We start from the raw sequence: 14,778 nt of genomic DNA on the forward strand, positions 1-14,778 counted from the left end.
TGGCCGCTTCCCTCTCTGCCCTGAAGGGCCAGCTCTAGACTGTGCCCTGCTCATCCTGCCCATCACTCCCTCCTGCTTCAAGCAGCGCACACAAGTGCACTGCAGTCTGCCAGGCAGTCCCAACTCGTGACCCGCCCACCGGGACATGCCCTGAAACTCACAACAGGAACTAACTACTCTCACTTCCACAAGAGTCAGCTGTTCCCACCCGGCCTGCTCCTGCGTGGGCACACCGCGATTACCCACGTGTCTGCCTGATAACCCGTGAGCGTTTGAGGGCCGACTGTCCTCAAGCTTGCTTTAGGTTGGACAACCAGTGCCTACTTCGGACACTCATCAGCGCCACTCACAGACAGTGATGACCATTAGTGCTCTGCCCACCATTTATTTACTTCTTGCTAACTCATGGGCATCACAACTGCCACGAATGCCACCGAAAGTAATGAATGTGTCCTTGTGTAATGTAGCTGGTGCTCATGCACAGCGCTCCTCTACCCGCAGGTCTAGTTTGCTCTATATAAAACTAAAAGACAATGTAATAATAAACTATTTTAGCTGTTGGCAATGTAAATAACAATGCCATTTATTTATAAGTAAAAAAGAAATGTCATGAGCAATGCCAATAGCTCTAACTTTTCCAAAGGCGAAACCATTGCATTGTAAATGCTTGTTTATATACCAGGGACTCCCACCTCAACGACAGGGAATGATTCAATGATGTGAATCTATGAAAGTTCCAATACTGGAGTAACTTCTGTTGCTGTGGCCAAGATGTCCGCCTGGGTGCAATGCACTTTACAAAGGCACATTATATATTACAAGCAATGCAAACTACAGAAAGTGATAGCGAAGTGGACAGAGGGTGCTTCCATGAATCTATACATACACTGCAATTTATTTCCAATTGTTACTGCAGGACATTATTTAAGATTGTAGTAAGCAGTATGGTTGAAGACTCCATGATGAATTATGCCGATTTGATACGGAGCTTACAAACATTCTATTAGGAAGTGTAAGCAGTGTAAAAACCTAAAATAGGAACATTATGTTTCTCCTGAAAGTTTACAGTCCCTGGACGTCCCTTTGTAAACTTTTTGTATGCTTTCTGGCGCAATTTCATGTGACTAAATGAAAACTGAAACATCAAATTTTTGAAATAGTTTTGCAAGAAAACATACACAAAAGACAACTAAAATCCTGTTTATAAAAACAATTCAAGCTGCAAGTCGCAGATCACATACAGGACTGAATAAGAAATGTAGAAAATACATTGCTATAGAAAGGACAGAAATTGAGGCCTTGTGCAGTGTTGTACAGGTGAAAAAAATATACATAAAATGTCTTGATATTAGAGCTGCTTGTTGACATCGCTGGCTTTCATAAGGGCCTTTATAGCCCTTGCCCTCATCTCAAGTTCCAAAAGCTCAAGCTGCTGCGCGGAAGGTTGAACATCAGTCGTAGCAGAAGTGGCAGAGGAAGCTACTTCTACTGCTTTATTCTCCTCTGCAAAGCCCAATATCTCATTCACACTTTTCTCAATGTCCATTTGCAGTTCATCAGGCTGGTCAGCTCCAGACTTAGGAGCAAGGACAGGCATGTCCAGGACATCCTCTTCGTTTTTCTCCATGCCTTCAATGTCGCTATCATAGGCATCCGCATTTATGCTGATTGCATCGCTGTCTTCCCCCTTGCCTGCAAGCATTAAATGTTACAGATGTTAATAAGTGGCAGAATGACCATGGTAAAACCAAACATACAAATGTACTAATTACAAGTGGCCTCTTTAATGAGGACGGTAATAGCAGCTACCAATCACATCTGGTTCAAAATGAGGAATTACCGGTGGAATCGGATTTAGAATTACAAATTCACCCAGTAAAGCTGATTTTTCCACAGTAGAACATCAAGGTTCATCTGGTAATGTTCATTGGCAACTGATGCATAAAAAAAAGTGGTGGGCGGGTGGAGGGAGGCATGATGGGGGAGCGCAACTGGGGTGGCATCGCGGGAGGATAATAACAAAAATAGAACTAGAACTTACCTGATGCTGATTCTGCCGCCTCGCACCTGCTTCCTGGTCTCAGCAGTCCCTGGGACAGCATCGGAATTCCCATCCAATCCCCACACTGCTCTTAAGCATGAGAGCAGCACAGGGATTTGCCTGAACCGGCTGGGCCAACGCTCGCTCAGGCACAGGGAGTCTCTGCTGTGTCTCCGGCTGTACAATACAGCCAAGTTGGAGAAACCTAAGTGCACATGTCAGTTTGGCAGGCCTGAGACAGCCAGCCAAACTGACATGCGCACTTAGAAGTGCACAGCACTCCTCCTCCCCCCCTCTTCCGACTTGGGCCCGCCCCTCCCTGCACATGCTACTGGCTCAGTCGGCAGCTGAAAAATAAAACGATAATAAAATATAGTTTTATTTTTCAGCTGCTGGCTTTGAGCCAGTGGGGCGATGCTCATCCATCATTGCGGAGGAGCCGCCGCTGTTAATGGTAAGGATTTTTCCTCCCCCCAGAGATTACAGTACACCTGGCATTGGTACCTTGAGAGATGGGGAAATACCAGCCATTTCCTGGGCCAAGAATATTATCTCACTATTCCTCACATTAGCAGAGAAGCAAAGCTAGGGCTGATATTTCACTGCACTTTATTTTCCTAAACAGCCACAATCCCACACACTACTTTCCTGCCCTTGGAGTCAACGCAGGTTTACAGTAGGAATGTTTTTCTTTGATACAGAAAACAATAGGCTGGGAAGAACGGAGGCTAGATGTGTCAGAGCTAATCTCTTTGGGTGTTATGGCAAAGACAGAATCTTTCCAAGGTCTGACAGGCTCACTCAAAATCTGAGGTGTGAAAAACAATGTGCAGTTTTTTATTCCAGGATAAGACCATTTCAGTTCTACGAACATAAACAGGAACATCAGGGTCCTAGATTGCCATCTATGGAAACACGGATAATGAATAGTTTTAACATTTTAAATCAAAAAAATATAAGTTACTAACTATAATAATTTTTGTAAAGGTAGAACCATAAACCCTCATTCTCTCAGCTCATGCCATGTCTCAAGTCCTGGTCAAGACATCGGAATATCTCCTTCTCGTGAAAATAATAAATATTGGTGGGAGGCGCAAGCCAGTCGCATTGGCTCAGTTCTCTGGCTTGGTTTCTCTTTATGGGGGCTATGGATGCGACAGAGGACAGGCGGATGGTTGGGAAATGACTTCAGTGTTGGCAGAAATATTAGTGCTCGTCACTACCAGCAAGGCAACTTTCATTACTCCCCCACCAACAGGAATCGAGTGAAGTGCCTCTTTTCTGGACAAGGTGGCATCTCAAAATGGTGGTGGCCATGGCACAGGGCTTGTTGGTGAGAGCCAGCCCTGGGAGGCCTGCCAAGAAGAGGGGCTTTGCCAAGCTCCATAAATTCAGAGGCGAGACCCCACCGGCATGTCTGGGAGGCCAGTAGTTTACCGGGATGAAAAGAGCTATGGCATGGACACACAGAAGGGAAAGTAGACCATGCAGTTGAAAAAACCTAGGCATAAGAGTAGCAGAAGAAAAGACAATGCTCAATGAAAGCAAGGCCTGAAGGGGCTTGATTGGAACTGTGTGCCATGTTGTGCTAGTTTCTATCTTTGCCTTTGATTTGCCACCACCATTGGTATCAATATTAGCACCTCCATATGTCTTCAAAAGAACACAGGAGTAGACACAAGGACAGAAAATAGGGTCATCAAACAGTGTATTTTTAATCACCATATTTACATAACCTGCTGATAAGCCATAGGCTTTAAAAGGGCATTTATCATGGGTGGCTCATCAAAAGGGGTGTTTGGGCAGTGTCCTGCCACCTGTGAGCACTACATAATGCCTGAAGCCTCTGCCCACCTGCTATTTATTTAGGTTAGGCTTGTTCTTTAAAATGTATTGCTTGTGTTTTAAAGAACACTGCCTCAGCCCAGGTCAACCCACTCCGTATTTGGAAATTCCTGATAACAGGATGAAGGCCTTTATTACAAATTAAGTCTATTTTCTTCATAATTTGACGTAGGTCCCACTATATTTCAAGAACAGTATGCCATTGCCATAACTTTTGTCATGGATACCCCCCATGCCATATATTTGTATACAATATGGTAGTACTAGAATTTTGCCATTTATGCTGCCCATATAATGTGGGGTGACTCCTGGCAAAAATGATCTACGGTATGTCACAGCCATCATTGTTTTAAGGTTTGCCTCCCACCACCCCACAACATTTTGTCATGGGTGTCCCTATATGCCATTAATTACTTCCATTATGTCAAGGCCTTTATTTTGCACAGGTGCCCTCTTTTATGCCAAGGATTACCCTCCAATACACCAGCACCAGCATGTTGCTACGGGTGCCTGCATAAGACTCACAAGCATAACACATTCAAATGCCCCTCTCTAACTCATTCACAATCTCTCACTCACTCAATCTCCCTCTCTCACTCACACTCCTTCAATCACCCTCTTTCACTTACTCATTCATACTTCCCACTACCTCACAAACATACTCTGTCTGTTATTCTTACTCACAATTATACTTACACACATTCACTTTCATATTCACTCGCTCCCACCTGCTTCACTTTTACTTTCTTTAGTCATGCTTTCACTGATTCTCACTAACACAAACCCATGTACACATGAATACACACACGCACACACTTTTACATTCACATTCACTCACTCTTTCACCCTCTTCACTCATTCTAACTACCTCACACTCCCTCAATGTCATTCACTTTCAGTCACTCTCAAACATACACACAATCCTGCATACACACACTCACACATACAGAGAAACCGCACTGAATTGTTTTTACATACCTTAATTCCTCGGCTGATGGCTCCTCCACAGACGCAGCTGGGCATTAAGTCAAGGCTGGACATAGGAACCAGTATGGCATCGTTCAAGTACTGCAAATGCGGAGCCAGACTGCACAACAAGGGCAGGAATAAAAAGAGGAAGGCAATCCATGCCCTCAGCCAGCTTCTGATGGTGGAAGCATAGCCTTATCAAAAGCTGAGCTAGGATGTGGGAGTCTGCCCTGCTGCTCAGTTTGGATCCTCACTGCCTTAGGGATGCACTGATTGGCGCCTTGACAGCCACACTTCAGCAGATACACTGTGCTGCCGAAAAAATGCGGAGCATGTAAGTGAATAATGTGGATGGGGCCTGTATGAGGGGAAGCAGGTGAATTATTCCCCTCACACAAACACAATGCAGTACCCATTTGCAGAGTTCTGGCTTCTTAAACAGCACTTTGCAGATGGATCATGGCTCAGGCCCTTCAACCTCCTGTTTCGACATCAAGAGCATGTTGAGGCCAAGGGCAGACTTCACACCGACTATCTTTGTGAATAAATGTCATGTTTTCATAGGCTATGCTAAATAAAATACATACCATTGTGGGCAGAGGCTTGGACTATTACTGAAGCATCACAGGTAGCAGGGCACTGCCTAAGCACCCCTGTTAACCAGCTACCTTAGCAGTACACAAAAGGAACAGAAGTTGGGAGTCATTGGTCATTAATGTTAACTGTAACACTGGTGTAGAGCATAGGGCCAAGAGGAGAATGTATTAGATTAGGGTACAAGGTAGGACCAAACTGATGCTCTGTTTTTCCAAGAGCAGAATGCCTGCACATCGGATGAAGCAGGCACGCACAAACAGTGTTTGTCACAATTTTAATAATAACATGAGAAACTGAGGAAGGCTGAACATTTACGCAGCAGAAAGGGTGCTAAATGACTATGGGACTGCATGTACTGAAAGGTATTAATAGACTATAGGCACATGGATTATGCCTGTGTCTGGAGAAGACGAACAAGTTACTTACCTTCGGTAACGCTTTTTTTGGTAGATACAATATCTGCCTGTGGATTCCTCACCTTGTGAATACCCCTTGCGTCAGCAACATTCGGAAATTCTTTTCGTAGCCTCGCGCTGACGTGGACTTGGACGTCATAGAGACACGGCATTGCACGCGACTCCGCTGACGTCACCGACGCCTATAACAGGCCCACGCCGGCGTGATGACATCAGTCCCGCCCTTTTTTCCGTGCCATCGAGGCACACGGACGGACCAATGACAGTAGATATATACAAAGCATACACAGTACACAATAGTCAAGGCAAAACACACAGTCTAAAGCAAATGCAGGAAAGCAATTGAAACATTTCCTTGACAACAAAATAAATATACATTACATTTAGGGCTCCCAGTTTTCCGTTTTTACTGATTTTTACAGATAAACACCGACAGAAAACTATTTTTTTCCTGTCTGTATTTATTTTTAAATACAGAAAAATATGGAAAATATGTCTTCTTTGGATGTTTTTTTCTGCTGTCAATCAAGAGTGCCAGGTCAGTAGGTGTACAGATTGAGAGCTAGGGGAGATGAAAAAAGGCAATAGATTTCCTAGTTAAGCTTAATTAAGTGCAGATTTACAGTTATTGATGCTATTCTACAATGCAAGTGTTTTCAGATAACGCTGTTGCAAGGTATACTGTTGAAACCTTTTGGGCATTCAAACGTGAGTATACATTTATCAGTCAAATAATTGTGGAAAAATACCCATGGCAGCTTTATTTATACAGAAAACACAAAATAGAAATGGATAAATACAGAAAAAAGTTGCAAAAAATAAATATGGATAAATACAGACGGAAATGTAGAAAAAATAAATACCATAAAACCGGGAGCCCTAATTACATTACAGTAACTCTGGCATAGAAGAGTGGACAACGGGGAGGCGGGTGGGTCAGTGAGGAATCCACAGGCAGATATTGTATCTACCAGAAAAAGCGTTACCGAAGGTAAGTAACTTGTTCTTCTGATAGATACATCTGCCGTGTGGATTCCTCACCTTGTGAATAGAGTCCCACAGCAGTCCCCACTCCCGGAGGAGGGTGTCCACTCTTCTAGACCAGGAAATCCTGAAGGACAGAGCATGCAAAATGACCGTCCCTCCTCACTTCGGAATCTAAGCAGTAATGCTTTGCGAACGTGTGGAGGGAAGACCAAGTTGCCGCTCTACAAATATCCTCTACAGGTACACCTCTAGCCAATGCTGAGGTCGAAGACTTAGCTCTAGTAGAATGAGCCCTTATACCCTCTGGTGGTTCCTTACCGGCCAAAGAGTAGCAGATCTTAATACACAATACGATCCATCTTGACAAGGTTCTCTTGTGGACAGCTCTTCCTCTCTTGCAGCCAGCAAAACCAACGAATAGCTGATCCTCCAAACAACAGTCTTTAGTTCTGTCCAAATAAAAAGACACCGCCCTCTTAGGGTCCAGACGGTGTAACCTCTCCTCCTCCTTGGAAGGGTGTGGGGGAGGATAGAAGGTAGGAAGGGTAATGGATTGACCAAGGTGGAAAGGAGTAACCACCTTAGGAAGAAAAGCAGCCCTGGTCCTAAGAACCATTCGATCAGCATGAATGGTCAAGAAAGGGGGCTTGGAACTAAGAGCTTGAAGCTCACTTACCCTCCTTGCCGAGGTTATTGCAACGAGGAAGACTGTCTTAAAAGTCAAAAGCCTCATAGGACATTTGTGAAGAGGCTCAAAGGGAGCACCCATCAGAAAAGTCAAGACAAGATTTAAGTCCCACTGAGGCACAATAAAAGGAGTAGGAGGGAACTTATTTGTGAGGCCCTTCAAAAACCTTAAAACTACAGGAGACTTGAAAATAAGCTACAGAGTATCCCGAAACCGTTAGCGTCGCCGACGCGGAAAAAAGGGAACTGATGTCATCACGCCGACGTGGGCCTGTTATAGGCGTCGGTGACGTTAGCGGAGTCGCGTGCGATGCCATGTCTCTATGACGTCCAAGTCCACGTCGGCGCGAGGCTACGAAAAGAATTTCCGAATGTTGCTGACGCAAGGGGTATTCACAAGGTGAGGAATCCACACGGCAGATGTATCTATCAGAAATTTTGTTATATATCAGAGTGCTTTATTTGACTGCAAGGGCATGAGATATGCATGTACTCAAGTCAATTCAGATTACTACTTTCATATGTTACTCTGGCTGGCAAAATATGGAGGAACTGAAGCCTGGATGCAGGAAGAACAATGTGGATGGATTCATATCCGTCTTGGAAGGTCTAGGTAATTAAGAATGACCAGGAAATAGAGAAAAGTATTCGCAGTATTGAAAACATATTGCAAGGCAGTCAGAGACCCACATACTGGGACCAGAACATACCGAGTGTAACACAAGCACCTAAAGGTGGGTGGTCCCCAGGTGTACCTATCCAGCAGGGTGTTGATGGGGGCTGGTACGATTAAATGGGAGATGCAAGAGATATGAGAGAGACAAGGGCAAGAAAAGAAGATATTTATCTCTTGTAAACGTATATGCAGAATCTAGCACACATTTATTTAGTACAATATAATGGGTGTGCAGTCTAGCATGATAAAACGGACATTTAATCTGTGACAGCAATAATCACTATATTTTTAGGGAGGTACTGGCAGCAGTTAACATTATATAAGGCTATACTTTCCTAGCTGACCTAGGAGTGGCATTTCCGGGAATGGGCCAACAGAGCATGAAAGGCACCAGAAAAGGGTATTGGTCCTCAAGATGGCAGTGTTTAGGGACAACCAAATTGGCAGTAGTGGAGAAATGAAACAGGAAAGACCCACCCTATATGACTTAGTGGCACAATGGTTATGGAACATCTAGATTTAATAAGCAAAGTTAAAGAAGACACATTTGATTACACCTACAGCCAATGATGAATTACTTCTGATGACATGCTGAACAAACCTTGCTCTCCTTGATTTAGAGCTCTGGGTCTCTTCCCATAGAGAGCTAAGGGAGGATAGAGGTTTGCAAGAAGATATTGTGAGCATAAAATCAGCTAGCATGACATGATCATAGACCAGTAAAATGGGGCACAATCAAACTACATTGTGATTGTATTACTGATACAGACATGGAGCAAACGAGGTGGGGGAAATGGAGATCTGCTTAATATTGGGCTGTTTTTAGGTCTGGCGTTAGCCAAGAGTTTTGATTGGACTAAAATATGAATAATATACTTACATAGAGGGGCTTTCAGCACTTCTCTTTATCCATTGGTCGGATACAGAGCCTTCACATTTTGCTTATGCCCACTAAAAACCTGTAGTTGCTACATGCTGACCCAGTCCCCAGCATGTAGCGAGGGCACTGGGTCATCCTACTGAAGCCACTGGTTAAGGTTCATTTGAATGATTGCATTTTGCTCTCTCAAAAGGTGCACATCCGCACACAAGCTGGTTCAATTCAAGGCCAGTGTTTTTGTTTTTATTTTATAATTACTTTAGTGTTGCCTTTGTGTTTAGAGCCTGATGTGATAGCAGGACACTTCTAATGCACATTCGATCTTTATTAGATCACATCTTCTGCCAGTTCTGTTGTAAGTGCCTTTTAGAGTGCTTTTCTTTTCTGGCTATTACGCTTTCACAGCATACCGAATTGTGTCCATTTGAAACTGTTCTGTATTATCCTCTTTTTACTTTTTTCTTTCACTCCTTCCTTCTTCCCTAAATTCTTTCCTTCCGTCCCTATTTCTTTCTCTTTCCTCTTTCTCTTTCGTTCTTTCAATCTTGCCTTCTTTTTACTGTTTTTTCTTTATCTTTCCATCGCTCTTGAATTCTCTATCTCTATCTCTCCCTTTCCTTTTTTCATTCTTTCTTCCATTCTTGCTTTCTTTCTCTCTTTTTACATTTTTCTTTACTTCTTTCTTTTTCTTTCCTTCTTTCTTTTGCTGGTCTTCTTTGATTCCATCTTTCATTTCTTTCTTTCCTTCTCGTTTTTCCTTTTCTTTCCTACTCTTGTATTCCTTCTTTTACCTTCTTTTTTCACTCTTTCCTTCTTTCATTGCTTCTCTCTCCTCCTTCCTTCCCTCTTTCTCATATTTCCTTTTTTCATTCTCTCCTTTTCCCTTTTTACTTGTTTCTCGCCTTCTTTCTTTCTTGCCTGCCTTCTTTCTTTCCCTTTACGTCTTTCTGGCCTTTTTTATTGCTTTCTTTCTTTCTTACCTGCCTCCTTTCTTTCCTTATTTCTTTCTCAAAGTCAAGAGGCTTGCAGCCAATGTCAGGTTGATTGACTTTTTAACTAGTTCACTTCAGTGCCAGAGAGTACTATGGTAATGTGTTGCTTCTTTGAGACCAAAACACCTTTTTTGACTCTAGAAAATGTTTTTTTTAGATTGATGAAGGCATGACATATTCCAAACAATAACGTTTTGCAAAAACCATTAAACAAACAAGAATAACCAGAAGGATGGCAACCAACATCAGACCAATTGGCTTTGCCAATGCTGATTTATTGTTTGTCAATACGAGATCTCATTTATATACTGTTTAAAAAACACAAAAATATTGTTTACAAAAATAGCTTGATGGGTAAAAGAAAGACCATGTCGCTCCGATGACTTCATACCAATGGAGATCAGCCTTTAGAACTGTAACTGTACTACTGCATACTGATAACAAATTTCAGCTGAAGCATTAGTACAATGTGTATGTATACATTACAAGCTGCCAGCACGGCTCCTGGTTTTGTTTGATACACTTTCTGAGATATTCGATAAGTTAAAGTGCATTTCCTCCCACAGTTTTACATCGGATCCAACTTAGTCAATTTTTAATGATTTCGTTTTAAGTTCTATTTTGGTAGCACATACAGCAGTTCCTGGAAAATGTATTCCATTATCTGGAGATAGATGATCTATTTTCCTAATTAAAATGTCATGATGTTTGAGAACAGAACATAAGTTTCAGCACAGCCAAAATACAAAACAAAACAATATCCCTTGCCAGAAACATTTGGAAGGAAATGGAATCAAAACAGGAGTTTCAAATTCCCTGGTAGCTCAGAATTTGCTGGGCTACAACGTTAATCGCACATTTCTAGATTTCAATCGAAAAGCCTACACCTGTAAACGTTATTTTCTTTGAATGTGAATGAAACAAAATGTGCAATACAATTTGAGACATAAGCTAAATATACTGCACGGTGGAGGGCAGTTTCATAACATGCATGATATTGAAATAAAAAGGATGTGGTTTGTAGAAACAGAAAGACCAGCTGCTAACAGCCATATACATATGCATATATTACTAATTTATGTATTGTTAATTTTCTTTATGGTCGATATAACAGGGTCTATAATTTGTCAGAATAAATAAAAGATACAAGCTGAGATAACTATATTGCATTTAGGACACTGAATGGGTGAATGAATGAATGAATGAATGAAGGAATGAATGGATGAATGGATGGATGAGCAGACTTGTAAAGCGTGCGGCTACCCAGAGAGTGCCCCGGTGCTGAACAGACCCGAATAGATCCCAATGTCCTTCATTATTGAGACCAACACTAGTGGGTTTTTAGCATATAGCTGAGCTTATAAGGCCGACTATAAGATGCATGAGTCACTAAAACAGTCAACAAGAACCTCCTCACCTGTTTAAAACATGGAACAAACGTCCAAAGAGCATCAGTAGAGTGAAGAGCTCTTGTCAGCAAATGTGGGTGTAATCTCTCAGAAACATACTTAGGATCTGTTTCATGGAAAGCCCAGTAAGCTAATGACCATAGACTTAAACAAGATTCTCTTTCTCACTGGTAACCAATGTAGGTCCGCCAGACAAGAGGAAATAGGGGCTCGCCAAGGTATTTTAAATAAAATACGAACCACCATATTCTGCATATCTTGAAGGTGCTTGAAGAGATAGTCAGGAAGACCAAGGTAAAGCGTGCCGGAATAGCTTGCATCCTGCTACTATACGGAACCATGCGTGCAGACAGACAGTCTTACTACGGATTTTGGATTTATTTCAATCGTACCCGTACTGTGGGGCACTTGCTACTACATAGCATACACTTTTGGAAATATTCCCTCCCTTTTAAATATTAAGGGATTGGGATCATTGTTTTATTAGCCAATGTTCGGTTATTTGATCCTGGACCTTTTTTCAATAAATAGGGTATGGTATCCCTTATGTTGCAAACCAAGCCCTGATGAAGTTCCGTTCTCGAAACGGAACGCATTGGCTGAAGGCCATTTTAAGATTTTAAATTACAATAAAGGAGACAATTGGACTCATTTGGATGTTTAGGACTCTTTCTCTGGTGCACCTTCCTTTTCATAAAAATTAAACTTTCTGGAAGTCAGAAGAGCCTAACTGTGGCAGGCTCAGGAAAAGATTGCACAGAATACTAATCTTCTCAAAACTCGATTTGAGGTGCTGATCCTTGGCCAGCTGCCATTTGGTTTACATTTGTGTTAGAATAATCCAACTGAGAAGGGACCAAGGCATGGACAACCAATTTCTGAGAGCCTTGAGAAAGAAGAAATATAAATGTTTTTCAAGGATCTCATAATTGCAAAATAGGATCTTACCACAGAAGTTACCTGACCCTTAAAGGAGAGATGATGGTATACCCAGATTCCTGGCCAATACAGTTAGTACAGGGGAGACAGAATATTGCTAGGCTACATACCGTCCCAAGCAGAGACAGAAGCTGGTCTAAATAACAACACTTCAGTTTTATCTGGATCGTATTGCAGATTATTAATAATCATACAATTTATGACTGCTCTAATAGAATGGGGAAAGGCACCCTTAGCTGTTAAATAATCCTTGTCATTTGATGAAAGGAGTTCAGTCTCATCCTTATAGGATACACTTTTAATGCCAAAAGATTCCCCTACGGAAGAAAAGGGGGACATATAAACATTAAACAATGTTGGGCTCAATGAGAATCCTTGAGGTATACACTCTGTTTGTCAACTTTAGTATCCGAGCAAAGGGGTCCATCCAAACTGCTCGTTCACGTTGGTCCAGGAAAGAACTGATCCACTTTCATGCCAAACCTCCCACCACAAGTTAAGATAGACGTTGAAAGAGGATGGTATGGGAGACACTATCAAATGTGGAGAGGTCCAGTAAAATCAAGGCAGTAGCATGGTCCTGATGAAGGATCAATGTAATTGAGTTTGCAACTTCAACAGAGTTGATTCTGTGCTGTGATGTGAATGTAAACCAGATTGTGAAGGATGCAGAAGCTGGTATGTTTCTAAATGCCCAGATACGTGGATGTTGACAATTTTTTTCTAATATTTTGGGCACCTATTGAAAGAAGGAAATTGATCTATAATGAGATAGCACTAACCATAGTTTTTTTTAAAGAAAGGGGCCAACCTTTGCCTGTTTCCAACTGGTTGGAACAAGTCCCGTCTGCAGAGAGGAGTTTAAAAGCTTAACATAAACAGGTGGTGAATCATATTCACCACCTGTTTCACGATAAATGAGGGACATGGATCCAGAACTACAACTCAGGATATCGATTTTTAGCTGCTCATTGGTATTTAACATAAACTACAATAGCTCACATGCCCGAGGCAATCTCTGTTCCTTCAAATGAACTGATACCCCAGAGAACAGTGCCTGCAAGCAGAGGCTTACCTGTAGCTATTAAATTTTATCCTCGAAGAAATCGCCACACCTAGTGCATAAATATGCACCGGCTTTAATAGGGGGAGCAGCTGCTTTAGGATGCAGAAAGTTAGCTACAATTTTAAATACCTCCTTTAGCGTGTTATTTGCTTCAGTCACCTTCATCACAAAGTAACTGCACTGTGCTTGTTTTATGCCTCTATAGTATATCTTTAATGCATCCTTATATTTCATCTTATCCTCTGTGAGGAAGTTTCTCTGCCACAATCTTTCACATTTTTGTATACAATGTTGTTTTTTTCCTCGACCAGGAAGGCAGAGAACCACTCTGCCGATGACGTTTGTCTTTCATTTTTTTTGGGGGGGGGGGCGCTAGGTGATCTGCTGCTAACTGTAACCATTGATTAACTACTAGGACATCTTTATTAACTTCAGTTGTGAAAATAGGTGCGATATTCTCAAGAACCTTCGACAGTTCCATAATCTTAACTTTATTCCAGACCAAAACGTCACCAGGGTAACCGGAGGATCCAGTTCCTTCTTAAATCTGTTATGCCAGCAAAACGGAATCAGGCAATGATCTGACCATGACCATATTCCATACTTAATTGTGTGTGTCATATTCTATAGTAAGATGAAAAATCATTTTCATAGCAATATATATAAAATAAGACTTGCAATCAATGTGACTCATGGGCAGAAGTCCCAGTTAGTATTGTTGCCTCGTACAGTTTCTTCTATTTTCCATCATCTAAGTTCATTGAAATTCTCAGGCTTTCGAATATTTGACACTATAAGCTCTTCACACTTGATCAAGTGGAAGGTTCTCAAATTCCCATCACTGGTTTGATGCTCAGCTCTGCACCAGTATGTGTGATCAAAGATCATCTAACTTTATTTGCTCCGTTCTTTCGGATGGTACGGACACTGCCTTCCCACAAGGTACAATTCCAGCAGCGTTTAATTAAGGGATTGATATCTTTTGTTTGACAAAGATCACTTTGGCCCCCTCACACTTACAATAAACATTGAGACACTTTTTCTAAAATTAAAAAAGCACAGTAGTAAGACAATACCAAATTCAATTGAAGTTGGGCAACCAGTATTCGCTGTCATGGTAGCAGAACCAAAACAAGCATTTGCAATTCAATAGGTCTCGCATTAGGAAAGTTTGAGCTATTGGTCTTGTAAATGACAATTTTTTTATTTATGTGTTGGTTTTGAAAATAGCTAAATTAAAAGCTTTGTCATTTACAATGCCAATAGTTATAACT

At 41.8% G+C, this 14,778-nt stretch overlaps 1 protein-coding gene across 3 annotated transcripts in view; it reads right to left on the minus strand.

Moving 5' to 3' along the window:
• Positions 1–1,184: 1,184 nt before the first annotated feature.
• Positions 1,185–14,778, minus strand: part of CAAP1 (caspase activity and apoptosis inhibitor 1) — a 247,472-nt gene continuing 233,878 nt past the window's right edge. For all 3 annotated transcript variants that reach the window (XM_078676708.1, XM_078676706.1, XM_078676707.1), the window contains exon 7: positions 1,185–1,692. In XM_078676708.1, coding sequence (XP_078532834.1) covers positions 1,349–1,692 — 344 coding nt within the window. In that variant the 3' untranslated portion in view covers positions 1,185–1,348. The remainder of the gene's footprint in view (positions 1,693–14,778) is intronic.

The sequence above is a fragment of the Lissotriton helveticus genome, chromosome 2_1, assembly GCF_964261635.1.
Source record: "Lissotriton helveticus chromosome 2_1, aLisHel1.1, whole genome shotgun sequence".
Taxonomy (NCBI): Eukaryota; Metazoa; Chordata; class Amphibia; order Caudata; family Salamandridae; genus Lissotriton; species Lissotriton helveticus.